This window comes from Rhinolophus sinicus, chromosome 4 (genome assembly GCF_057876585.1).
Source record: "Rhinolophus sinicus isolate RSI-liver-muscle chromosome 4, RSI-T2T, whole genome shotgun sequence".
Lineage (NCBI taxonomy): Eukaryota > Metazoa > Chordata > Mammalia > Chiroptera > Rhinolophidae > Rhinolophus > Rhinolophus sinicus.
The window spans coordinates 10878847-10904835 of record NC_142504.1 but is presented as its reverse complement, the minus strand read 5'-3'; the positions used below and the strand labels follow the sequence as shown (position 1 = coordinate 10904835).

At 44.5% G+C, this 25989-nt stretch overlaps 1 protein-coding gene across 11 annotated transcripts in view; it reads right to left on the bottom strand.

Annotated features, from left to right (window-relative positions):
* Positions 1 to 25989, bottom strand: part of PDE1C (phosphodiesterase 1C) — a 483269-nt gene that overhangs the window by 250213 nt on the left and 207067 nt on the right. Inside the window, exons 1-2 of one of the 11 annotated variants that reach the window (XM_019726215.3) lie at positions 11887 to 12431; positions 11193 to 11295 (exon numbers count right to left, since the gene is read on the bottom strand). The exons of 9 other annotated variants lie outside the window; for them this stretch is intronic. In XM_019726215.3, coding sequence (XP_019581774.2) covers positions 11193 to 11295; positions 11887 to 12238 — 455 coding nt within the window. In that variant the 5' untranslated portion in view covers positions 12239 to 12431. Of the gene's footprint in view, positions 1 to 11192; positions 11296 to 11886; positions 12432 to 25989 lie in introns of those variants that run through there. One more of the 11 variants, XM_019726214.3, reaches the window with a different exon arrangement.

The window sequence follows — 25989 nt, the reverse complement described above, 5'->3', positions numbered from 1 at the left end:
AGCTCCCCTCACCCCCCTCATCTGTCTGAGGAAAGCTGGCCAGACACAGAAATCCAAATCTCCTGTGCCTACCTGCTTCTCTCCTGGTCCTGGGTTAAAACTTCCAGCACTGGGATTACTGTCTAACAGGCCCCAGAATGGGACCCCTCCCCAAAGAAAGCCGAAATGCTCCTCTGGAAAGAGGTTTTTATGAGCAGACCAAGCACCATATTCCCCTCTAGCTACAAAATCTATTGCTTTAAAGCTGGGCCGTGAGCTACACAGTGGCAGCAGTGAGAAAATGTGGAAAGGTTTTAAGAGAAAGAAAATAGAAAGTAAATGTCATGCTTGTAGAAATCCAAGTAGTACTTTTTTTGCATAAATGATTTATCCCTCTAGTCCCATATTTACAACCACTTGCTGTGTTATAAGTACAGCAAAAATGTGTGGGTGGGAAGGGAAGAGGTTTTTGTGACCTTCCTGGGAGCCTGGCTCCTAGTTAGATAAACATCAATGAGAAAGGCTGAAAACAACAATATTTCTTCATATCTGTGACAACATTGCCAAAGTGGAAAAAAATGCAAAAGATAAAGACAAAAATCTCACTCTTCATAGATTTATCCTTGGAATTCGGGGGTGGGTAGGTGTTTTAAAGGGAATTATCCAGAGAGTTGCTTCAGTGAATTTTCTATTTTGTTTTTCCCCATGTATATTTAGCCAGAACAAAAACTATCCCCTGCCAAGTTTAACTTCAGCAACCAGTCTGATTTTTCTAAGCCTTTTCTATCTGCTGTAGAAGTACCCTCTCTCCTCTTTGACTCCCTTCCTCCCAACCCTTATCAAGGACCATATGATTTCACCCAAAGCTGTATATAAACCAAAAAGCAACAAAAGAATAAACAAACAAACTCATAGACACAGACAATAGAATGGTGGTTCCCAGAGGGGAAGGGAGTAGGGGGAGGATGAAGAGGGTGAAGGGGGTCAAATATATGGTGACAGAGGGAGACTAGACTTGGGGTGGTGAACACACATGGAACAGGTGTTGTAATATAGAATTGTATGCCTGAAACTTATATGACATTGTTAACCCATGTCACCCCAATATATTTCATTAAAACAAAACCCCACTCCTGGCAGAAAGCAGCTATTGGCCATTTACAGTGCCAGGTGAACTGAAGTCAAGACAACAGCTCCTTGGGAGCAGAAGTCCTTCCTATTTCCTCTGAAGCTTCTCTCCCAGTAGCGTCATCTGTATAAGGCTCTTCTCTGAACACAACAGACTCTGTAAATTCCAACAATTTAAATGTGGCAAAAATGAAACCAATATCCAAAATACAGAACAACAACATCAAAAAAACCAACTAGCAGATGCATTCCTTGGGACCATTTTGAGCACCACTGTCAACTAAATTCAATTGAAGCTTTGAACCAAAAATCTCCCTCACTACAATTAGGTTCACCGAAACTATGCCAAGACGCCCAGAAAGGGTGCTTGGAATAATTCTTTCAGTTTTTTGTTTGTTTGTTTGTTTTTTAACAATGACCAATTTCAGACAGGGGTTTTATAGACAGAATGGCAGTTCTAAACAACATTTATGAAGCTTGATTTATCATCATTAATCCATATATTTCACCCATGAGCTACACGGGGTCCTATTCACGGAAGTGTTTATGGTCGCTCACAGTTAGCAGACAGGGTTTCCAAGTACCAAGCCCCTGGGACAAGATACTACATGTAATATACTTTGGGGGAGGGGGTCATTGACAGGTAGTGTAAGACCTCTCAGAGTCATCCTGAGACAAGAGTCAGAGAGGAAGAGAAACAAAGGAAGAGAAGTCAGTCTGAATTTGAACTATTCCTAAAACACACCTGGAAGTGGCTTTCAAGGATTAATCTTTCACGGCCAGATTTATTCAGCACATCTCTAGAGCGTACAAAAAGTCTTGGTTATTTAGGCATTTCAGTTGTTTGGACTCTGAATCAACAGAATGCAATGTTCTTTGGATGCCCAATGGTGACTGTCAGCCAACATACTCGATGCACTCTCATGGTGAGTGTCTAAAAGAAGAGCTGTGTTTTCAGCAGAATAGTAAATACTGGGTCACAGCAATAGGCCCTTAGAAGAGGGTGGAAATGCAGGAAGGTAGGACCATTTGGGGAAGGCCTTAAAGAGCAGGAAACGGGCCACGAACGAGGCAGAGGAGGTGTGGAGGGCCAGCGCCACGGCAGGACTGAGCACTGCCCTAAGAAACAGAGGCCCGGTGTGTCCCCTGGAGGGCACCTCTGGAGCAGCAGCTGGAGGCTATGTGCCCTGGACGAGCCTCCTGAAGGCTCTAGGGAGCCTCCACCCAGCCAAGCTTCACCAGGCCCCTGTGCTGTGGGCGAGGCCCCAGGCTTCGGGCCTACTGCCCGGCTCGTGCCTGGTCCCCAGAAGGTCCGTGAGGAGAGCCTCATCCCATTTGGCTTCTTGGGTCATAGTTTCTTTCTGCCCTTGGAATAATAGAAATGACCCTGCCTATCCCCCGGGTTGCTGTTTCTGCTTCGAATCTATGTTTGGTGGGAAAAGCCAAGTCGTCAATATAAGAAGGGTTCTGAGCAAAGCTATATACATTGATTGCCAGCGGGCCTTTCCCATATATTGAACAAGTAAATGCCAGTGAGAAATATACATGGTGGCCAGTTACCTCAGTTGGCTAGAGTGTGGTGCTGATAACACCATGGCTGCTGGTTCGATCCCCGCATGGGCCACTGTGAGCTGCGCCCTCATTAAAAAAAGAGAGAGAGAGAAATATACATGAACTTACAGTCTCCTGGCACCTTCTCTCAGACTATTTAGAGGGTCAAACTAAGCTATTTTTTTCTCCACTTGTAAAAATTATAGGAATATTAATTTTGCATCATTCAAACACATTCACACAAGTACACACTCACATACATATATGTGTATACATTTTGTATATGTGTATATAAATTTTTCTTCTTTATTAGGCTATATATTACTTCTCTAATCCAGACCTTTCCTTTAATCTCCAGGCTTCAACTGCTCATGCCTTCACCAGGGACATCTCATAGACCCCTCATATTCGATGCGTCCAAAACTGAACTCATGATTTCTACTCTCCATTCATTCTGCTCCTGCCCACAACCAAACCTGCAAACCTGCTGCCCCCTCAGTGATTGTAACCTAAGTAAATGGCAGCTGGGGAGCCAAGCTCAAAACCTGGGAGTTATCCTAGATTCCACTTTCTTCCTCATCCCCCATGTCCAAGTCTTGTTGAGTCTACCTCCTGAAAAGCTCTCAAATCCATCCCTACAGACCTACCTTCCCATTGCCAAGACCCCTAATCTAAAAAATGAGGCAAGACCTGCCCTTCTCCCACTGTGTCTTAAGCCTCCTGTCTCCATATTATCTAAGGTGCAGCCTTCTTTGGTCTTCTCGAAGGTACCATGTTTCTTTGGCTCTTTGCACGTGGTATTTTTCCAAGCCATGAATACCTTAGAATGAACTCTTGGCTTACCTAAGACCTGCTTATTCTTCCTCTCTCAGCTTAACTCTAACTGCTTCAGTGAAGCCTTCTCTGATTCATGGACCAGGTTTGGGCCCCTTCTTATGTGTTTTCACAGTACCCTGTACTTCTCTGCAGCATTCAACACAGTGGACGATTATTTGTGGAATTGTATGTTTAATATTTGCCACTACCTGTAGACCGAACACTCTCTGAGGGAGGGAGCCTCTGTCTTGTTTCCCACTGTATCCCTGAAGCCTAGCACATGGTAAGTGCTAGAGAAATGTTTCCTGAGTGAATGAGTGATAGACGAGTCTCCTGCAGGTTAGATGTGTGTCTATGCACTCAAATATGTCCATAAAACTCACTACCTATAATCATAAATTGTCTTCTTGAGTCAGTTATTCTTTTAAAGTTTTTCATGATTTCATACCTTAGGGACATCTTGGGTTTTCTTACACTCCTGAAGACTCGTTTCTCTTATTTAGTAAGAGCTGTCAAAAGGTCTTTAAATAAAGAGTACGCTCCAATACACCTGAAGAATACCAACGCTTTACGTGGATTCAGTATCCTTTCTCCAGAAATCGTGTCTCCTTTGTTGTAGAATTCATTTTTTATTACTAACGGGAAATTGTGATGGTCCTTCTCAAAGCTGTTACAGACTATTTTATGTGCCTCATATTTAACATTTTTCTTAGTCGTTTCTCAAAAAGCCATGAAGTAGGTCATCTAAGCACTTTCCCTCCATAAGGGGAAACTGAAACCAAAGAAAGTAGTTTTCTATGAGCCAAAGAAAATTAAAGACAGAAAACAGAGCTAGAAATGCAGAAATCTCTCTGCTTAGGGCTGCTTCTTCCAAACTGACAGAGGCTGTAAAGCTTGGTCAAAATAACAAACACTTAGCTCCCAAATACTGAGTTGTAATTAGCTAGTAAGTTAGCACACCCAAATTATGATCAGCAAGTAATTATGTATTAATACACTGCGTGCAAGTAAAGAAAATTCCATTCTACTTATCTTTTATGATAGTTATCCCTTTGTCTGCTTTAATATACACAAGAACATATTTGGGGAGACTTACTTAATTGATCTTTACTTAGAAAAGACAGACTCAAAAAAAAATGTCTCAGATATAAATATCTGCCTTCTCTGAGCCGTAGGAGATAGTGTCAATATCACTTACTCAGCAATGAATTATTGCCCAGACTTTTATTAGAGCTTTTCCAATTTTTCACATGTAAATACAATTACCTTTTCTCCCTAACTAGACACTAAGTTTCCTGAGAGCAGAGCTTTTCTTCTGATATTTTATACCTCTTTGGAAACTCCTAGTATCTGGTACACAATAGCAGCCCAATAAAAATATGCTGAACCGTCTGACACTTCCAATTAAATGAGAGGGTAGAAGGACCAATTAATACATTAAAATATGTAAGCTGAGGAAAACAAACAATAAGTGTTCAAATTCTTTTTTGGAATTACTTTATTAGTGAGATTCAGGTCCAGCCCCTCTTCCCTAGGTCATTTGTTCACAAGGGTTTAACTCAGAACCATGACCCACGACTCCAGGCCAAAGGTCTCTGTAGTTCTAGAATGTTGTCACCACAAGCTGCTTGGACATTCCAGAGGCCACTCCAGTTCAACATGTCTAAAGCCAAGTTAATCAATCTGCGTTTTTCCAAATCTGCTCTTCTCTCCATGGTCCCTGACAAAGCAAAAGGCACCAAACACAGTAAGACTTCCAAGCCAAAACAAACTTGGAAGACAACTTCTCCTCTCTCTCTACTCTGTTCTGTCAATTCTCCTGTGCCCCGTGTTCGTTCATTGTCATTGGAGCTACCCCAATTCAGGCAATTTCTCCTGGTCTCCAGGTCTCAAGTACCATCTCCAATCTCTGTCCTCCACACTTCTTCCAGAATAGCCATCCTAAAATTCAAATTTCATTTTGTTATTCTCCAGCTTCAAGTCTTTCAACAATTCCTTATAACTTATGGAATACAATACAAACTCCTTAAAATTACATGTATCAAATATATACATATATCTATATATATAGATATAGATATAGATATATATAGAGAGATATATATATTTGAAAGATGTGAATGGGGAGTGCCTCGAACATAACATTTTTTGTGTGTAATGTAGTAAAATGTGTTCAAATACCTGCCTTCTTAAACTATAAGAATGTATACTTTTGAGAAAACCAAAAAGCAAATTTTGTGAAATTCCACGTATCACCACCAGGCCCATGCCTTCCTTCCCAACATCCTCTCTCACTCCTCCTTGACAGGCCAAGGTCTCCCATGCTTCCACACCTTTGCACATGAACTTCTAGCTATCCCTCAATATTGCACTGCATGAGGTGCAAGAGGATACCACACAGCTACCTTTTAGGGAAAGTAACTAAGGCTCTTGGGGATTGAATGGTAGTGGAAGTAACCCTGTTACCGAGACAGCTGAATGACAGCAAATAGACCCTACCATACCGTCTCCTTTGGGAATTATCAATGAGAAAGGCACTGGGACTCAGGCTCAATCCTACTAAGCTGAAGCAGCTTTCCAGTCGTCCATAACAACAGCTCAGAATGCTGGCTGATTTATTCTGGGCTGAATGGATAACTCCTTGTTTTCCTCGCATTTTTGCAAAAGGCTTCTTCGCATCTTTGCCAGAGGCTGACATGAATGAAACATCTGTGCAAGTTTCTTCCTTGGGACTCTACGGACTCTACAGACCCACAGCTCACTGCTCATCTGCAACACTTCTGGGTCCTCCCAGGCAGAGGTAACTGTCGTGCATCCCTCTGTAACTACAGTGGTCACTTCCAGCTACTCGCATCAGCCCCTCCTGCTAGCCTAGGAACTGCTCCAGGGCAGGTAAGTATTTACCTGCCTTTGCATACCCAGAGCTCACCAAAGTGCCTAGCATGTCAAAGATACTCCATAGATGTGAACTGAGTAAAGTCACATTCCCTGAATATTGATGACACTGTTAAAAATTTCACATGAGTAGAAGAAAATACAGGGCTTCATTAATTAAGAAACATGAAACGGAAGATCTGGGCTTCTTTGCCTGTGGCTCTCCCCACCTCCATCTCTGCTGTGTAGTTTGGAAGAGTCACTTAAGTTCTCTGTACTTCAGCAGGGTCTTTAGTGAAGACTCTTGCAGAGAAACCAAACTCAAAGCAGCCCAAGCAGATACAGAGCCTGACTGGCTCGTGGAGCTGAACCAACAGACAGAATCAGAAGCCATGGCAGCAACTGCGGCCTCTGGGAACAGACCCTGCGGTTTCCATCTTCTCCCCTCTGGTTCTCTTGGGATGTTGGCCTCACTGTGTCCCATCATAGAAAGGTCTTCTCCATGAAGTGGGAAATGCAGCCAGTGGCAGCCACCAGGAAAGCCCAAAGGAAGGGAAAGAAGGCGTCTCCCTCAGCCGATGGAACAATCTCCATGAAGGATTCTGTGCCTGTGTGGCTTCTTGAGATGAACCACTGTTACCAGGAAGGTGAAACTACGATTGGCCAGTCTGGTAGTGAGCAGGGGGTGGGGTGGGGGGGCAGCATCTGTTACCATAATAAGGGTGGGAGGAAGCTTGCTGGATAGACAAAAACAATAGTCTCTATCTGTTACCCTAATAACCATTTTACCTCCCTTTATATTTATAATATTACCTTAGATAATAGGGAAAAAGCATCATCATCTTCATAGAGAGTGCCACATAAGCATAAAACGTGTTACCCTGCCTACCTCCTCACTGGGCAAATGAATACATGATCGGTTAACTACAATTGGGATGATAAATGCCAAAGAATAAGTGAAACCTGTTCTCTCGTTTCAATTTTTTTAAAGCATAGAAATACCTCTTTGTCATCACAGAGCAGGTTGGCAAGAGAAAAACTCTTGGTCAGGACCCAAGGTACAAGTCATGATTCAAACCCAGGCAGCCATGAGGCTCCCCACATCATCAGAGGAACAAAGTACAGCCACGGTCATCTTTTTCCTTGATTGGAAGATTCCCTAACAAAACAGCCATGGGGAGAAGCGCTTCACAAATCCACCCACACCTTCACAGGAAGGGGGTACGGCAACAGTATGTGGGGGACAACTGAGGTTGATGGAAAAACAAAAATGAGGCTCCACCCAGAAATATAAGAGGACAGCATCCCTGACAGGTGTCACCCAGAAAGCTCAGGTGTGCAGTGTTTGTTCCCTTCCCGTCAGAGTCATGTGAGCGTGTGTAGGAGAGGCTGGCAGGGCTGCAGAGGGGGCGGAAGACACCACAGCCCTGGTCGCAGCAGCCTCTCTGTGTGCTGGTGTGCAGCCCCCCTCACCCGACCCCCACCCCCGCTTAAGGGAAATGGGAGACGTCAGTATGGTCAACACCTAAGCTTGCAGGTAGTCTCAGCTAACGTAAACAGTGTTTAAAATGCACATTTGCAACGTTCGATGCACAATTAATATGCCAATGATGCTACAAGATGAGGTTAAGAGTTTTCCTTGATTCTTTCCTAGAGAAACATGTGAAACAGCCCTAGGTTTCAAATCCCTACTGATGATTTACTGCATACAGGTAGTCTTGTAGACACTGGGGTTACACCAATGACCAAAACAGACCAAAAAATAAAAGCCTGTCTTCAAGGAGCTTACATTCTAGTTGGAGGAGAATGACATTAAACATAATAAATATGTACCATGTTTCCCCAAAATAAGACCTAGCTAAACCATCAGCTTTAATGCGTCTTTTGAAGCAAGAATTAATATAAAATCCGGTCTTATTTTAATATAATATAAGACCCAGTCTTATTTTAATATAAGGTCGGGTCTTATATAATATTATATAATATAAGACCGGGTCTTATATTAATTTTTGCTCCAAAAGACGCATTAGAGCTGATGGTCCGGCGAGGTCTTATTTTCGTGGCAACACTGTAGCATTCAGATGGCGAGAAGTAAAAAAGAGGGACTGGGAGGGGGAGAGGCAGAGATGTAAGTACAGGGGGGCTCATCCCCTGTACTCTCCTACACTGTACATTCTTCACAGATGACAACCTCAGCAATCCTCTTGCCGCTGGTGAAGACCACTCCTGGCCAGTGCAGAGAAGGGGAGAGGTCAGGGGAGGGAAAGAGAGAGCCTGGGCAAACACGAGAGTGAGGTTCGGCCTGGGTCGTGGCTTTGCCACATCTTGCCCAGTCCCACTTCAGTTTAGATTTCCGTGCTCGGCCTGGGTACTGATGTCAGTGAAACCTGCCTCCCCTCTAGTTCATAGAATATTGTGTTGCTAGGTCAGGTGGCCCATCAGCTGACCCAAATGTATATTTATCTTCACTGTGAATATTAAGAAGTTGACACTTGGGGCTTTATGCTCCCTTCATCACCTGCTATTCGAGTCCCTACTATGTACCGAGCCCCGTTCTAAGCACTGGCGGTGCAGCAGTGAGCAAGACAAAAGGTTGCAAGAGCAGTTTCCTTTCTCTTCCTGACAGTCTGTTGTGTGGACAAATAGACACACACCTTTCCATCTCCTAAGGGTTTCTATATTTTGTCAACTGCAAAAGTGTTATTCCAAGTCGCATAAACAAGCATGTGCTTTGGTTTCCGGAGTCTTTAGCAACTTATTATAGCACTACTGTTACGTTTAAAAAAAAAAAAAAAAGTGGTAGTGAGAGCCATAACAGTAGTAGTAAAAAAAAAAAAAAGTGTCTTAATAACAATAGTAACATGTCGTTTTCAAATTAGAAAGTGAAGCTGCAGATCTCCTACGATTGCTGTTGGGCAGGGATTTCAGCAGGAAGGGTAAAAAGAGGGATTCAAAGCCACACATCTGGAGAAGAATCAACCCACACCTTTTATGTTGCGTTGGTGGTATAGTGGTGAGCAGAGCTGCCTTCCAAAGACACTGGGTGCTGTATAGATATGAGAGGCTAAAAAACAAAAACGAAAATGTGGATACATCACACCCCAACACCTTGGGCAGAGAAGCCTAACAGACACAAAACAAAGGAAGCTACAAGACTTCCCTAAATGCTTTACTGTACAAGATCCCAGCTCAGCCTTGCTGATTCGCCCAAACACTCCTTCCCAGTCTGAGCGGCTCTGTGGAGTGTGGAGTAGGTGTGAACTGCAAAGCAGCCCGAGAGAAGCAGTTCCTGAGTGTGTGCACATGAGTCCCTCTAGCCTGGATGGCAAGGAGACCAGCTTGACAACACTTTGATATTGTATACCTTGGACCCAGGCTCTATGGATGCAACAAACTTTCTGTGTGCACCAAAATATGATCAGATGCCATGTTTATTACGTATGACAGGAGCTTACTGTAAACACCACTCTGAAAGAGGCAGTGTGTTGCATGCGCCTCCACTGTCAGGACAGCCTGCCAACCAGAAAGACGAGATTTCCAAATAAGTGACTGCCTCTGCTTGCAGCAGCCAGACAATTCAAACGTCCTATTATTTGGCATGGTTTCCCATTTAGATTCATGGCAGTGAAGAGCATTTAGGTTAAGTGACAGGAGAGCTTTTATACATTGCACTTTACATAGGGACCCCTTAAAGAAACACATACTACCTTTGCTTTCCTTTACAACCCTCAATATCCTGGTGGGGATGTGGCCTCCCCTAACATGGAGTTGACTTAGATCAGTGCCTTTTTTATTTGTTTTAGTTTGGGTTTTGTTCATGCTCATGTGCTTCCAAAGACAGTTAACTGCAGCAAAACAGGAAGCTGATTTTCCCATCGCTGCCTTGCTAGGAACAGAATGTCTAGAGACTATACTTGGGGAAAACTTTTTCTTTTAAACAGCACTAGATATTTGATGCCAAATTTCTGATGAAATAAGTTTCTGGTCATTATGGAAGGTGTCTTTGGGACTTGCCTGGTCAACTGAGAAGCAAACTGGAGACGTATAGCCATCACTACAGCTTCCGGATTGGGTGCCCAGAAGTTGATTGTTTATGAAATTGATTCACAGAAAACACCCCATATTTTCAGGTCACCTCTCCTCAGTACCTAAAACCAGACAGAACCCAACGAAGTGAATGAATTAGAGAACTCTGTCCATCAGTCCAACTAGAATTCAGGCCACTGTTTTGAAAGTAAACACCCTATTACATTGTTCAAAGATTGCTAGGAAATCCAACATTGCTCTGACCCCCACTTTCTCCAAAACAGCCTTCCCATCTACTAACCATTTCCCTTGCTAGAAAGAATCCTAAGAAAATATCAGGAATTGAACTAGGCTAGGAAGAGGGAGAAGAGAATTTAACAGCCAGAATGCATGTTGAATTTGAATTATTGGTAAATTCTTGGACCACCTGCCAAGCTGTTTGCAAGCACTTCACAGAGAAAATTCTTCCTTTGATTACAAGTCTGTGACCTGAGTCCCCAAACTTTTCTCCCTGGGCAAAAAGGACCAGAAACATCTCTGTGGGTATTGAGCTATTACAACTGAAATCTAAAGACATGACCCCGTCCCCCAAGGAAAGCGTGACTTGGAAACAGCAAGGCATTCTAAGTCACAAAGACAAGTCTCTCTGTTGAAAGGAAGGTAGCAGTGGCTGTAATGAACAGAAAAGCAGCTGTGGAACTTCTGAACTGTATTTAAAGAGCCATGTAGAACCGGGAGAGCCTTCATGAGGATGGCTGTGTAGTAAAATATTGATGCAGGAGGGAAATGGGGCAAAAGAAGTAAATACATGTACTTACAGCCCTCGGAGCCGAAGCCAGATTTTCTCGATCTGTTCGGGCTGCAGGTATTTCAGAGAGTTGCTCTCAAATTCTTCAATCTCCTTGGTGGGCGACTCCATAGCTGCAGGTTATCACCGTGAGTGAGGCTGAGAGAGTTTGGGCTGTCCCCTCCCGCCTCCTTGGATCCAGCCCGAGCCCCAGCCGATCTCAGCGTGCGTTTGCCGGTCACTTTCTCTGTGCGCCCCCCCAAATCCGGACTTAAAGTGGGCTCGGATTGCGGGCGGCCCGGGACCCAGGTGCCCCTGGGAGGCAGCTATGGTAACCAGCCATGGTCCCGGCTAATGTCCAGGGGTAGGGATTGTGTTCCTGCTCAAGAAGAAATCACCTGGGATCTATTCGAATATACATATAATTAAAAAGAAAAAAAAAAGAAAAGCCACAGAAGTGACCCGTGTGGCAGCTGAAGGATTTGGGGAAGAAAGAAAGGGCCGGGTGAGAAGGAGAGGAAGTGAGAAGGGACAAAGTGAGAAGAGGAGAGCGGAGAGGGGGATGAGCCGGGGTAAGCGCGTATGATGCAGGGGTCTGAGCAGGAGGCCACGCACCCGGGCTCCGCCCCACGGCCCCCGCACCGGGGCGCCCCGGCTCCCCCTCCCCAGCTCTCGCTCTCCTGTCTGGCTGCCTGCGAGCCCCCTCTCTGTTTTCTTTCACTTACCAGCAGCAGCTCTGCTGACAAGCGAGAAAACTGACAACTGAGAAAAGTCGTCTGTCAGCGCGCCGGGGCTGGCGTCTGGTCTGGCACAGCGCGAGCGCGCAGGGAGGGGCGCGCCGGGCACCGCCGTCTGCAGGGCGCGCACTCGGGCTCCAGCCTCCCACCCCGAGACCCACGCGCCGAGACCCCCCACCCGGGTGTGTCGACGGCTCCTGAAACTCGCTGAAAATGAGTAACACGGCACCACGCGTGGAAATCGGAGAGAAAGAGGGGTGGCGTCCGTGTCCTCCCTGGGGGCTAGTGGGGCCAACAGCAGCGGCTGAGGTTCCGCGGAGCTTGTGCCTGGAGCTTTCATTTGCAGCGCTCACTTAACACGCCGCCGCCGGAGAGGCGCTTCCATTTTGAAATATGAAAGCAATTGATAAGTTCACATCACACTTACGAAGTCCTGGTATGTTCTTGCTAATGGGTCTCGGTCTCTCTCTCCCTCTCTCTCAATAAATACATAAACAAACAAACAAACAATGAGGATGGAGGAGTGTCTGCTGGTTAATGCTACACACTCCTCAGGGGGTCCCTGCCGGGAGATGATGGGTGGGCGGCTGCTGACACTAGGAATTTTCAGCTCCACAAAGCTGCGGCTCACTGTCAGTGTCCCCCGGGGTCATTCACAACGTCAATAACGTAGAATGCTCAGGCAGCGTGGGACCAGGTATGGAGTTGGGAGGGGGGCAGTAACAGAGGGACCAATGACAGAAAAGGAAAAGATAAGTGTTCAAGCTGATGGCAGCCCTGACATCACAGAACTGGTGGTCAAACCCCTTTCTAAGCGAAGCTCCCATCATCACTCCCAGGAGCCATTTGAAAGCTGGGACTCCCAGCTCCTGAGATTCATAGTGCAGCCTGCCCTAGAACCGCATTTTTCCTCACTGGCAGGAGTCTTTCAGCCACACTCCCAGCTTTCTTTTTCTATCAGATAGTGCCCTACTTATCAAAAGTAAAATAAACCTAAAAGCGAGAACTAGTTTTTCCTCATTGCTCAAGTTCCACCCATGTGACCTTGATAAAGGAATAAAGTAATAGTATCTAAATCCTAAATGCTCACCCATTGGTATTGCCATTTACTTTCCAGAAATGAGAGCTGAGCGCAGTGAGGATGGCATGGCTAGCCCTGTATATTCCCGTGGAGCAGGTACCTGCCTGACGGTGAGATGGCAGATCTGTTTGATTGAAAAGGACTTGCACACTCACCTGCCACACAAGCATTAAAGTCAGTCTTTCAAGGTTTTCTGGAAGCACATACATTTTCAATGAGTTAAGGTATTATTACTACCCGGCAAACATAGCATTAAACAGCCAACATATTAACATGAAATTCATTTATCTGAATGAAACCAACTGCCACCCAATTTCACCCAGCAAGGAACAGTCACCTGGGGGGATGGGATGTTAAAAGAAGAGGTTATTTTAACAGTTTGTTTCAGGGATGCACAACAGAACCCAATGGCGTTTCCATCAGATTGTGCACCCTGCACAGCCTGCTGTCAGAATATGGAAGTATAGTCATGACGATAACAGCAAACGTGTCAGAAATTTTCTATGGTTCAAGCAGTATTCTAAGGGCTCTCCACTCACATAATACTAGCAACGACTCTGAGGCAAATATTACTGTTATCATCCCAATTTACAATAAGAACACTGAAGTAGAAGGAGGTTATTTACACCCACTAGAAAGAGAACTAAACAGGAAAAGACCAGAGTTTGAGTACAGCTCATTACCTGATGCAATACAAATTGTCTCCCTCATGGGGCCCCATTTCCTACATCTTTAAAAGCGAAGAACTTAGGCAAAAAGATTTTTAATGTCTGCTCCACCTTTATGATTCTGTGAGGTCACCTGGAGAGACTTGGGGAAAGGAATTACTGAAAATGAGAGATGCTTGTTGCTGAATACATATTTCAACTACATTATGCTTTCTCCAAGGACTTTCATCTCCAAGGGATGAAAGGAGAGAAGGGAATGACAAAGGATGACATTCACCTTCCTGCCCCACACTATTCCTATGACTTTTTTTCCTAGTGTTAGTGGGATTTTCATTAATTCAGAGAAAAGCAAATTTAGGAAGAAAGAGAAAGGAATAGCCTTTCACTGCAATTAAATTCATCAGAAAGAGAGGACAAAAAAATATTCTTTAAAAAGTTTCTGAAACATGATTTTGTTTCATTTTAGAAAATGTTTACAAACTAAACATGTATTAGAAAGCTGATAAAGCTATAACTTTGCTTTATTTTAGAGCCATAATAGTTTTGGGAGCTAGACGGACCTTCAAGATAATCTAGTGCAGAAGTTTTCGAATTTTTTAAGCAACAGAATATTTTATTTTAAATAACACTTATAAGGAACTCAAATACATACCTCAGATTTCAAAAGTAAAGACAGAGCTGCTCTGGTTGAATGGGGAAGGGGAGTGAGTAGAAGGGAAGTAGTTAGTTCTCAGGGACACAGGCCACCTCTGCCTTCTTATCCCATCTCTGAGTGACCAATGCTCCCACTTCACAGATGAGAACTGAGGCCAAAGTCCTACAAAGTATCTTAGGATTCCTTGCTCCTAATCCAGGGTTCTATAAACCACATTCAGAAAAGTTTATCTTCTCGCTACCAACCAAGTATTACTACTTGTAGATATACCATGTTATTATATCACTCAGGTTGTGTTCTCTCTTTATCTGTGACAGACAGGATATGCTGCATAGTTGCAGCAACATGACAAGCTACGATTTCTACTGGAGCTCCTCTCAGAGGCAAGCAAAAAACAGATGCAAACCCACGGAGAAACAAAAGGTCTAACAAAATGCAAAGCCACTCACAACTTTGCTTTGAAGGTTAATTTCCATTGTGATTTCCTAACCCAACTTTTTGAGTTAGATTTTTTTTTAGGAAGTCATAGGTGGTCAAACATTACTAAATATATGTAGACATACAAACATACATACATACATGTACACATGACTGCCAATTTAGAATAGTCCCCCGAGTAGACCTAAAGTAACTTAGCCTAAGTACTAGCCAGCGTCAGCATGAAGATCAGAAAGGAAGTGAACTCCCCGTCCCTGGCAGAGTTCAAGGCGAAGTAGGATGACTATTTGATAAGGGAACAGACATTAGGCTTTGTAGACGTGAAAATGACCTCTCCAATCCCTTTCACCTCTAAGATTTCATGATTCAGGAATAATCACAATAACCACAACCACTACCCTTCCCCGTCACTGAGAACGACCATGTGCCAAGCACGTACTAAGCATATCACAGGTCGGTTCACTGCATCCTCTACAAAACACTCCAGAATAGTTCATTGTGCCCATTTACAAGTAAAGACGGAAGAGGCTCCCAAAGGTCAGATCACTTTTGCAAAGACATCTAGCTAATAAGTGGCAGAGCCAGGTTTTAAACCCAGACCAGCGTGTAAATCTCCTGTCTTGTCCCTTTGTTATACCATCTCCCTGCAGACATATAAAACAACAAGTAAAAAGGTATATGACAGAGAGGGTGAGATTGCAGGAGCACAAATGAAGGGTTCCTAGTACTGAGGGGCAATTAGGAAGGCTATAGAGTGGAGGTGACACCTGAATTGAATCTTGAAGGTGGATCAATAGACGTTACTCACATGAAGGTGAGTGGAGGCAGGTGAATGGAAGCAGGGGATTCCAGAAAGAGACAACCACATGAAAAGTAACGCCGATGCATGAGAAGGCGTGCAGTGATCCATAAATAGAAGTGTCTGACTAGGGAGACAGAGAAAATGCTGGAAGGGTCAGCCAGATGCTTGTGGTCATAGAAGAAACTAGGGCTCTCTCCTGTAGATGACAGGGAGCCATGGAAGGTTCTAAGCAGAGGGAGGCATGGTCACCTGTGGCGGTTACTTGCTGCCCTGAGTACGTATCATACACTGAGGTCAGTTCTCTAGGAACCTGCCACAGGAGTGTGCAACAAACATGGGACAAATGATAACCAGGGCTCCGTAAAAGGAATCCAGCAAACGAGCTCCTCGGGTTACAAAGAGGGAAGAATCAGACAAAGAAAAGAGACCAAAGCATTGTTTCCCATGAGCACCCATCTTCCAGCTATGAGATTATGACTATTTGTTTTGACCTCCAGGAAGCCAGCCGGTGCCCTTGATACATCTTCACACATTAGCACTAGCACCGTCAAGGAATCTATTAAGGGGACAATTCTGGAGAAGCATTTGGGACATTGAAAGTCACACCACTGGGCACAGCAGTCCCTCCTTGCTGCCCACACCAGATGTGAGCTGGCCCTATAACACATTGCCCACATGCTTTTCTCTCTACCAGCTTCCAGCAAGGGGTCTCTTTGGTGACAGTCACACTTCTTTTCCTTTTGACATCATCTCTGTTTGGTTTTCTGATGCGGGGCAAACTCTGTCTCAGGAACCACTTCCACTACAAAAAGAAAAAGAGGTACAGGAAGCGGCAGTGGACCAGCTAAACCCTGGAGGCCCCATTCTCAGCCCCATCTGAAGTGGGGCTCTGAGAAGCCAACACCTCAACTGTCCCCAGAGTGGCCCAGACAGGCAGGGAGAGGAGATGGGAGAAAAGACAGGATGAAGTCGCAGGTCACGAGTGGTCTGACGTAACCTGAATGTGACCCATAGTTTTTGCCCCTCTCTCTGACAGGATCCTTCAGTTGCTCTGACAGGAAAAGTTCATTTAATCCTTCCAACGGAGATGGCACAGGCAAAGAAAAGGACTTGGAGTGGCACTGAATCACATGTGACCTAAAACAAGACACTTTTCTTCTCCAGCCATGGCTGGGTTAGACGCAGTGACCTCTGGATCCCTTTGCACATTTCACATTCCCTGAGTTGAAACCTGTGGCCTGGCCAGGGCTAATCAAGCTTTTCATGGGCCCAAAAAAGCTATAGGAAGACCTGAGTATAGATTGACGATAACGGACATAACCTAGGTTGGTCAATCAGAGCCATCCACCCTGTATCTCTGAACAAAGGGACTGGTCTGAGGGTGGCTTGGGACTAAAGCAGATCCAATCCTGCTTCCTTATAAAAGATTTGATGTGACCACTGGGCAAGAAAGAGAAGGTCTGTTTCTCTTTCATTTGAGAACAAGCTATAAGGCTTGAGATTACCTTGGCCCTAGGGTTATCTTTTTATTATGTACCAGAAAAAATGACACCAACACAGAGAAAAGCAGAGAGAAGAACTAGAGAGACAAAGAAAAAATGTGAAAGGCTGTTTTGAGCCCCTTGATCCTGCCATGCCTGAAGCCAGATACCCATGGACTGTTAAGTTATATGGCTCAAATAAATGTTCCATCCTCCCTTTTTTTCCTCCCTTAAATTAGCCTGAATCAGATTTCCATCATTGACAACTAAAAAAATCCTGACTAATAAAATTCCTCTCTTAGAGGATTGTTGTAATGAGTTAAAAAAAAATACAATGTATGGCCAGTGCCCTAAATATTGGAGGTTCTCATATAATAGCAGTTCCTCCCCCATCTCATCCATCCAACAGGAAATGAAGGGAAGAAAATGGGGGAAAAGCACAGGAACCTTGGAGTGGGCAGAGCACCCAAGGTTAATAAAAGAGGCTTTATTATTTTGATAAATAGATACATTAATAATTTTGTTTCCATAGCTATTTGACAATGACCTATCAACACATGCCATATGACACACATGAGCCCCTCCAAATAACCCTGAAGGGAGTGCAACACATATTATTATTATCCCCAGTTTAGAAATGAAGTGGACAAGTCGAAGTGGTCCCTCGGCTTCCCTCCTTGGTCCACCCTCCAGCTAGTGGCCGGGCAGCACGACAGCGCAAGGCTGCCTGCCTCCTGGCCACTGTGGTGGTCACTCCAACTCTCCGAGCACACTGCCAACCCAGCAGAATTACCTTGGCTGTACTAATGAAATTGAAATTTGTGTTCATGGAAAACTGCTGATGCTAGAGCCAGCCAGATTGGACCCAAACGCACTATATCAGCAGGTTGTTCTTACTATCGCTGTAAAGCGAATCTGAGTGCGGAAAACCTGAGTGTTGAAAGGGACGTTAGCAGTCCCCTTGCCCAAGCTCCTCGTTATACGACTAGGAAGGAAGAGCACCAGCAAGGGAAGTAACTGCGCACAAGGCCCCACACTGGACGCTGGCAGAGATGGGACCGGAAGCCACGTCCCCGGATTCCCAGCACAGCGCTCCATTATCTCAGAACTGCCTTCCCGGGTCTCAAGAAGAACTCTGGCTTCCAACTGAGCAGGTGGTTCAATGGGTTCTTCACAGATAAGAAGAAGGAATGCCCACTAAAACCATAGACCATTGGCAAAGGCTTCCTGAAGGAAAAGCGTCTCCTGGGAAATGAATACATGGTCTGACAATTAAGTTTGAGAACTTGTTCCCTCTGATATCAGAGGGATTATTCATTATGAATTTGTACCAACTGGACAAACAGTTAACCAAGTTTACTATTTGGAAGTGCTGAAAAGGCTGCGTGAAAGTTAGATGACCTGAACTTTTCCCGCCAACAATTCATGGCTCTTGCATCATGACAATGCATCAGCTCACACGGCACTGTATGTGAGGGAGTTTTTAGCCAGTAAACAAATGACTATTGGCATACCTTCCCTAGTCACCTGATCTGGCTCCCAATGACTTCTTTCTTTACCCGAAGATAAAGGAAATATTGAAAGGAAGACATGTTGATGACATTCAGGACATCAAGGGTAATACGATGACAGCTCTGATGGCCATTCCAGAAAAAGAGTTCCAAAATTGCTTTGCAGGGTGGACTAGGTGCTGGCTTCGGTGCACAGCTTCCCAAGGGGAGTACTTCAAAGGTGAACAAGTGATATTTAGCAATGAGGTGTGTCGTACTTTTTCTAGGTTGAGTTCACGAACTTAACTGTCCAACCTTCATAGGATTAGAGAAGGGAGACTCCAGGAAAGTGGAAATATGCCTGGTGCCCCAGGTAATGACAAGGGACCTGGTGTGATGGGGGTGTGGGGGTCAAGAAAGAGACAATGGCAAAGGTTGGATGTGCAGACTGAGGTGGGCCTGAACTGCCACAGGAAAGGTTAGTCTTTTCATGCTCTTGCCAACAAGGAATCATGAAAATCTGTTTAGTGGTGTGTAGGAGAGGCAAAGTGGAATTGTGGTTTAACAAGCATGATTTATAACCAGGATAAAATTTTTATTTTCAAAAATGGTTTTTGAACTGCCACCAGGAAAGAAGATTTGCAGATTCTTGTCTCTGTTACCCAGGGGGAGGAAATCTCCCAAACAAGTGAATACTGGAACCTTTGTAACTCACTCATTCATTCAACAGACATTTGCTGGGTACTTCCTATGTGTCAGGTATTCGTATGTGATACATAGCAGGGATGCAGTGATCAATAAAAAATCCAGCGACTGCACCAGTCTAACTGGGGACACAATCCTAAACAGATTATAAACACCAAAACATCACTGCAAAAGTGAAAAGTGCTGAAAAGAGAAGAAAGAGTTCAGTACAAAGAACAATGGGAGTGAGACTCATAAAAAGGCAGGCATGTCAGCCAACTATTGCTCTGGAATAAACCATCCCCCCATATGTAGTGGCTTGGAACAGCAGCAATCATTTCTTATGTCTCATGATTCTGTGGGTTGACCAGGCAGTTCTTCTGGTCTTATTTGGGGTCTCTCATGCTGCTAGATGACAATTAGAGCTAGAATATCCAATACGGTTTCACTCACATGTCTGGGGCCCTTGCAGGGACAGCTGGAAGGCTGGGACCTCTCCTTCCCTCTCTCCACATGGTCTCTCCATGTGGCTAGCTTAGACTTCTTTAGATGGCAACTAGATTGCAAGAACAAGTGTGGTAGACGCTACCAGTCCTCTCCCAGGCAGGGCCCAGAATGGGCACAGCATCACTTCCACAGCATTTGGTTGGTTACAGCCATCACAGGGCTAGCCCTCATTCAAGGTGAGGAGAAATAAACTCCACCTCCCAAGGGGAGGGTTGGGGCAGGAGGAAGTGACACAGATTTTATAAAGATGGCCATCTTTAACCCACCAAGTAGTCAAGAAAAGCTTCTGTGAACAGGTGACATCTGAGCCAAGATCTGAAGGAGGAAAAGAAGTCCTCCAGGTAACAAGTAAATATTTCTGACAAGAAGGAACAGCATGTACAGAGATTCTGAGGCAGCAAGGAGCTTGATGTGGTGAAAGAACTGGAAGGAGATAAATTGTGGCTGCGATGAGGTGGCGAAAGGGAAGGGCACCCTGGGATGAGGTGCAGGAGGCAGGCGGGCAAGGGCCATAGTGGAGCCTTGAGTACAGTGAAGGTCTGGCTTTCGTTTGAAGTGCAATGGGACATCATCAAGGGATTTCAGGCGTAGATGTATGTTCATAAAGATTACTTTGGTTGCCATGTAAAGAATTGTTGGAAAGGAGCAAAAATATCCCCTGGCTTAATCAGAGATGCTGAATGATCTCAAAAAGTCACCTGAACTGAGGAGAGACTCTAGATCCAAGAGCTCCAACATTCAAAATCCAGAGTGACAACACTGAACTGATTCATCAGTGATGATGAACTCATTTCCCATTGATAGTGTTACCGTGTTTCCCTGGAAATGAGATAGCTGGACCATCAGCTCGAATGCGTCTTTTGGAGCAAAAATTAATATAAGACCCGGTCTTACATTAAAATAAGACCGGGTCTTATACAATATAATATAAGACCAGATATAATATAATATATAATATATACAATACAATACAATGTAATATAATATAATACCAGGTCTTATATTAATTTTTGCTCCAAAAGATGCATTAGAGCTGGTGGTCCAGCTAGGTCTTATTTTCGGGGAAACACAGTACTATAGGATCCACAAGACTAGTGCCCTAGAGGGCAGAGATCACAAATGTCTTGTCCATCACTGCCCTCCCAGTGCATAACAGACCAATGAGCCAATGACCAGCTGACCTTCTCTGAGAAGCACTGTGCAATTTATTTCCTTTATAGCCCAAGGTGATTTCTGCCACGCAAACTATATTCAAAGAGTAAATCTGAGACATGGAAACAAATGAATCTTCAACTGGACAAAACATGTGGGTCATTTAGGGAAAGACAATGAGGCACTGCCTAGGTTACCTTTTGGTGCATAAAGGGTTAACTTTCCATTATGTGGCAGCTGCACCTCTGGGGGGGGGGGGGTCCCTGTACCCTCCAGATATGTGAAATGTTACTTTTTGAGTGATTCAGCACACAAGGAGAATGAGGGATATTAATTACTTCTGACAGTATTTTCAAAATTGTCCTTGGGGACATCTAAATGGTCCATTCTAGTCCCCGTGATTCTCAGAAGCGAAAGGATTTTTAAGATCCAGAAGAATAAAAGAATAATGTCTCCATGAATGCTTTCCACCCACATGCATTTGACAAATCAATGCTAATAAAAAAGACCCTGAAGGCACCTTGATTTGGCCCATAATCCTTCACTCGTACAGACTGACAGACCCATCAGAAGTTGACATATGCTTATATTTCTACTCCTGAGATATAAACAGACTCCTATAAGCCGAGAGTGGGACCTGATTTATGGAGAGGAATGGAAACTTAGGGACACAATTTAAAAGTAATTAGCATGCAAAGCAAATCTTAGCAAGAGACTCTGAAAGTGCTTATGTGCTGCCAGAACCACCATGGAACCAGGTGGACTGTCACACACATACAGTAGTTATGTGGCGTCCCCAGTGCCTGGGCTAAATGCAAATGAAGAAATGAAAATTATTTTCCTCAATGGAGTTTAGGAAGCACTGGAGAATTTTAACCAAAGCATTGAAAGGAAAGAGTGCTGAGTCCTTGAAAAAGTAGCGTGCCAATCAAGTCAGTTAAGATCCTATGAGAAGCTATTCTGCTTTCACTATGGGCAGAATTAGTCTCTACATAAGAATTCACAATTAGTCTCTACATAAGAAAGATTTCATTTAACACTTCCCCTCCCCCACCCAGGTTCAAAGAACATTTCTGAACATTGGTCCCCACCTCACTATATGACACAGTAAAAACATCCTCTGCGCCCTGTACAGAAGCAGATCTCATTTGCCTGGAAATTCGCATTTTAATGATCAGAGTAACAATTTGTCATATACTCCTATTCTATATATGATTCGGTCTATGAGAAACCAACCACTTCTGCCAGGAATTGCCAATTCCAAGTAATTCCTAAAGATGCAACTGTGACCTGGGACGTCTGACCACTTTTCCTACTCATTTATTGCAGGATTTATCTGTCTCTCACTATATGCTGGAACCAGCCACTCAGAGAGGAAATTTCAATGCATGAACTTTTCTAAGTCAAACACGGTCAGGGATTTATTTGTCATTTACTATTTGTGACCCCGGAGCTTTATTTGATAACTGCGGGTTTTAGAAACAATATTCTCATCAAAGAAAGATGTGTTTATGTCAGAATATTGGCAAGGTGACTTACATCATTTAATTTGATTATAAATACGATTAGAATTTCAGCAATAGCCTATGCCCCCCTCCCCTCCCCACACACTTGGTTACTATCGAGCTCTGGAAACCACAACCAGTAAATGCCTCATCATAAACCTCTTAAAACATAAAACCAAGGGGCTGGGGTGGGGGGAGGGGACTACTCCTAAAAAGGCTGCAGCATATTTCAAGGCCAAAAGACTTCTAAAAATGTAGTCACTGGACTTTTCGTTCTTCCTTTTAAACCAATGAAGCAGGAGCTCAAATTTGAGCTTATCAGAGTTTGTTCTTCTTAAGTCCAGGCGAATGCCTTACTCTGGCCATCTTGGCGGCAGCCCAGCCCAGCGTCCTTTTGTGAGGCTGGCTGAGTACATCTCTCCTGGCTTTTGCAAACATTCGAGCCACACGTTTCTCGTCAGCGTCAGCGTGTCGCCCAGGCGGCTGGAGCCCCCGCAGCAGCGGGGAGGCCTCATTTGTCCCAGCTGCTGCTAACCGTGCGCCAAATCAATATCCCGTCAGAAGGTGCTTTCACAGCCGCAATTGATAGCGTCCCCCGAGGCTCCGTGACGTCGCCAGAGGAAAATCCCTCTTCGCACCGCCTGGGCGGCTCTGACCTCACTCCAGCAGAGCACGCGCTTGGCAGCCTTTAATCACCCGTGAAATGGTGCAGGGGCGAAGCGGTGCGGAGGCTCGCTGCTTGGAAATAACCCACAGGGACTACCAGATGTGACTCATGCTTTCCACCTTTCAAGGGAAGTAACATTTTGAAGCAGGATTCCACTCTGGCCTGCCTCCAAGGAACACGAGCGAGAGAATACCCTTCCTGTTCTTGGAGGACAGGAACTGTGCGACGCAGGGAAGAAAAGGGCCAACAGCAATAATGCACCGGGACCCATAGCTGACATTTTTTTCAGCTATCTGGGTACTTGAACAGTTGTCGAAATGTAGCTCCAGAAGGCCACGTGTGGACAGAGCCCTGACTGTTACTGAAAGGGCAGGCTTAACCCTGGGTCTCCTCCAAAGGACAATAACTGATGTCTCTCCTTACCCCAACGTAAATATTGCTACCAACATGAGTAGTAATAGTAATAGCAGTGGCATAGTGATAATAATAAGAGCTACGATTTATTGTGTGTTCTATGTACTACCCTCTGCAAGCATGATAGCCCATGAAACCCTCACACTGAAACTTAACTCACCCACCGTCACACAGCAAGTGGCACAGCTGGATTTGAAACCCGCCCTTGACCCACTACGGTGTCTCTCAGAAATAGGTATTTGAGAGGCTTACTAAGTGTCTGATAAACAAATGGCCCCCGGATGAGGCTACTATGACGTTGCAATTACAGACCCCCTCACGCCATCTTTAAGCAGCTTTACAAATAGGAACAAGGAGAGAAAGTAGAGAAGAGACCACTAGCCAAAGGCCACACTTGCAGACAGTGACAATGCTAAAGATAAAAAGGAGCCTGCAGTGACAGCATTTAAAAGCTACTCTCTTAGCACACGTCAAATGTACAATACAGTGTTATTAACTATAGTCACCATGCTGTACATTAGATCTCCAGAACGTATTCACCCTGTATAAATGAAACTGTACCCTTTGACCAACATCTCCCCGTTTCCTGCTTTTCCCCGCTCCCCACCCCTGGCAACCACTAATCAACTGTCTGCTTTTAGGAGAGTAAATCTTAAGTGTTCTCAGCACACACAAGAAAGGTAACTATGTGAGGTGATGGATACGTTAATTAGCTTAATTGTAGTAATCATTTCACAATGCATACATATGTCAAAACATCACATTGTACACTTTGAATATATACAGCTTTTATTTGTCAATTATACCTCATCAAGGCTGAGGGGAAAAAGGAGCCTGAGATTCTCATGACAGGCACTGCTTCGATCATTCATTCGAGGGTCTACAAATAGACCTTCAGCCTCTGGAAAGCCACAAGCACCGCCACACTAGTGCCCAAGACCCCAGTGGGTGCTCTCTTCCCCAGCGTTTCGAATGACAAAAGGAGAATATGCAAGCACACTGAGTAATGGGTGGCATGGAAGCCAAGTAAGGGACTCCAGATAAGACACCCTGCTCATCACGGACCCAAGAAACTCCTCTGTCACCCGCTCCATTTCCTTCCTTCTGCCCCAGCAGCATTTTTCTTTCTCTCCAGGAGGAGAAGCGATCACAGGAAAATTTTCACTTGCTTTGCACCATGAAGACCAGACAAAGCAGTTCCTTGGTACCGTGTTCTTGCTTTTTAAACTCCTCTCATTCTTTTCATCTAATTTTTCTCTTGCAAGAAGAAATGAAAAGAAAACATTTTCCTGGAATGATACATGGAAATGAAGACAGAAGGATGGAAGCTGGGATTAAATGCTACAGAGCTGAAAATAATGCATGGAGCTAAGTGAGCCAGTAGCCTATTGTTAAATAAATAAATAAATACATACATACATACATACATACATACATACATACATACATACAAAACTTCTGCATTTATCACCCTTTGGGATAGTCCTTTTCTCAGATTTCCCACATCAGAACACAGAATGAGGCAGAGGGCCTGAGGGGCTCTGCCTTCTGTGATCTGTACTCAGCCTACATTAATGAAGCATTTATAACATCTGTGCTTACACTTCTCGAATGGCTGTCATCCCAGCCATCTCATGGGTGGTTTCATCTGCGTGGGAGCAAACCTCTAAATTCCAGCGGTGCCGGGGATTCAAAAGGCAAAGACCCTGGCTCTTACACAGGCTTTCCTCTCACCACCCAGGAAGCTCAACACCAATACCAGACAAAAGCCATCTTCCACCCGGGAATTAATCACCATTTCAGTGTCCATTACAAATCTTTATGTAGAGGAACCTGGAATAGTAGACCAACCATGGGATCCTGGAAGAGGTTTTAAACTTGTATGGATCGAGGGCACTTTTGGAGAATCTGATAAAGACACAGACTCTCTCTGTACCTGTTTAAATATAATGTGTATGCTATAGTTTGCATGTGTATTTTAGGAGGCTCTGAAACTAACTCTTCTGGAATGCATCCAGCCCCCTTTTCCCAAAAATCCTGCTGTGGCTCAAGGACGTCTGTGTGCATCTATTTGTTTTCATCTAGTTTGCTCTTCTTGGCACAAAAAGAAAATGGCATGAACTAAAAGGAGAAGGTAACTAGTAAGAGGCATATTTAAGTTCTTCAAAAGGAAACTATTTGCTGAGCACCAAATATATAACAAGTTCTCTACCAGGTATAAGATATGTGTGGGTAAGCCTCTATGTCAAGCGCAGGACTTGGCCGAGCACGTGGGAGCAGATATCGTGGGTGGGTCTCCCACCACCGCATTTTGCCTTATGTTGGACAGAAATAAGCGAATCAAGCATGGGCCAGAAAAGTTCCAGAGCTGCAAGGACCTGTTCGACCTGATCCTCACCTGTGAGGAGACAGTGTACAAGCCGGTGACGAAAGACCTGAATTCCAGAGAGCAGGAAACCCGCCAGCCGGTGCACGTGATCAACGTGGACGTCCAGGACAACCGCAAGTCCCCCTGAGCTCTGCCGGTGACTTCAGCACACAGAGGAC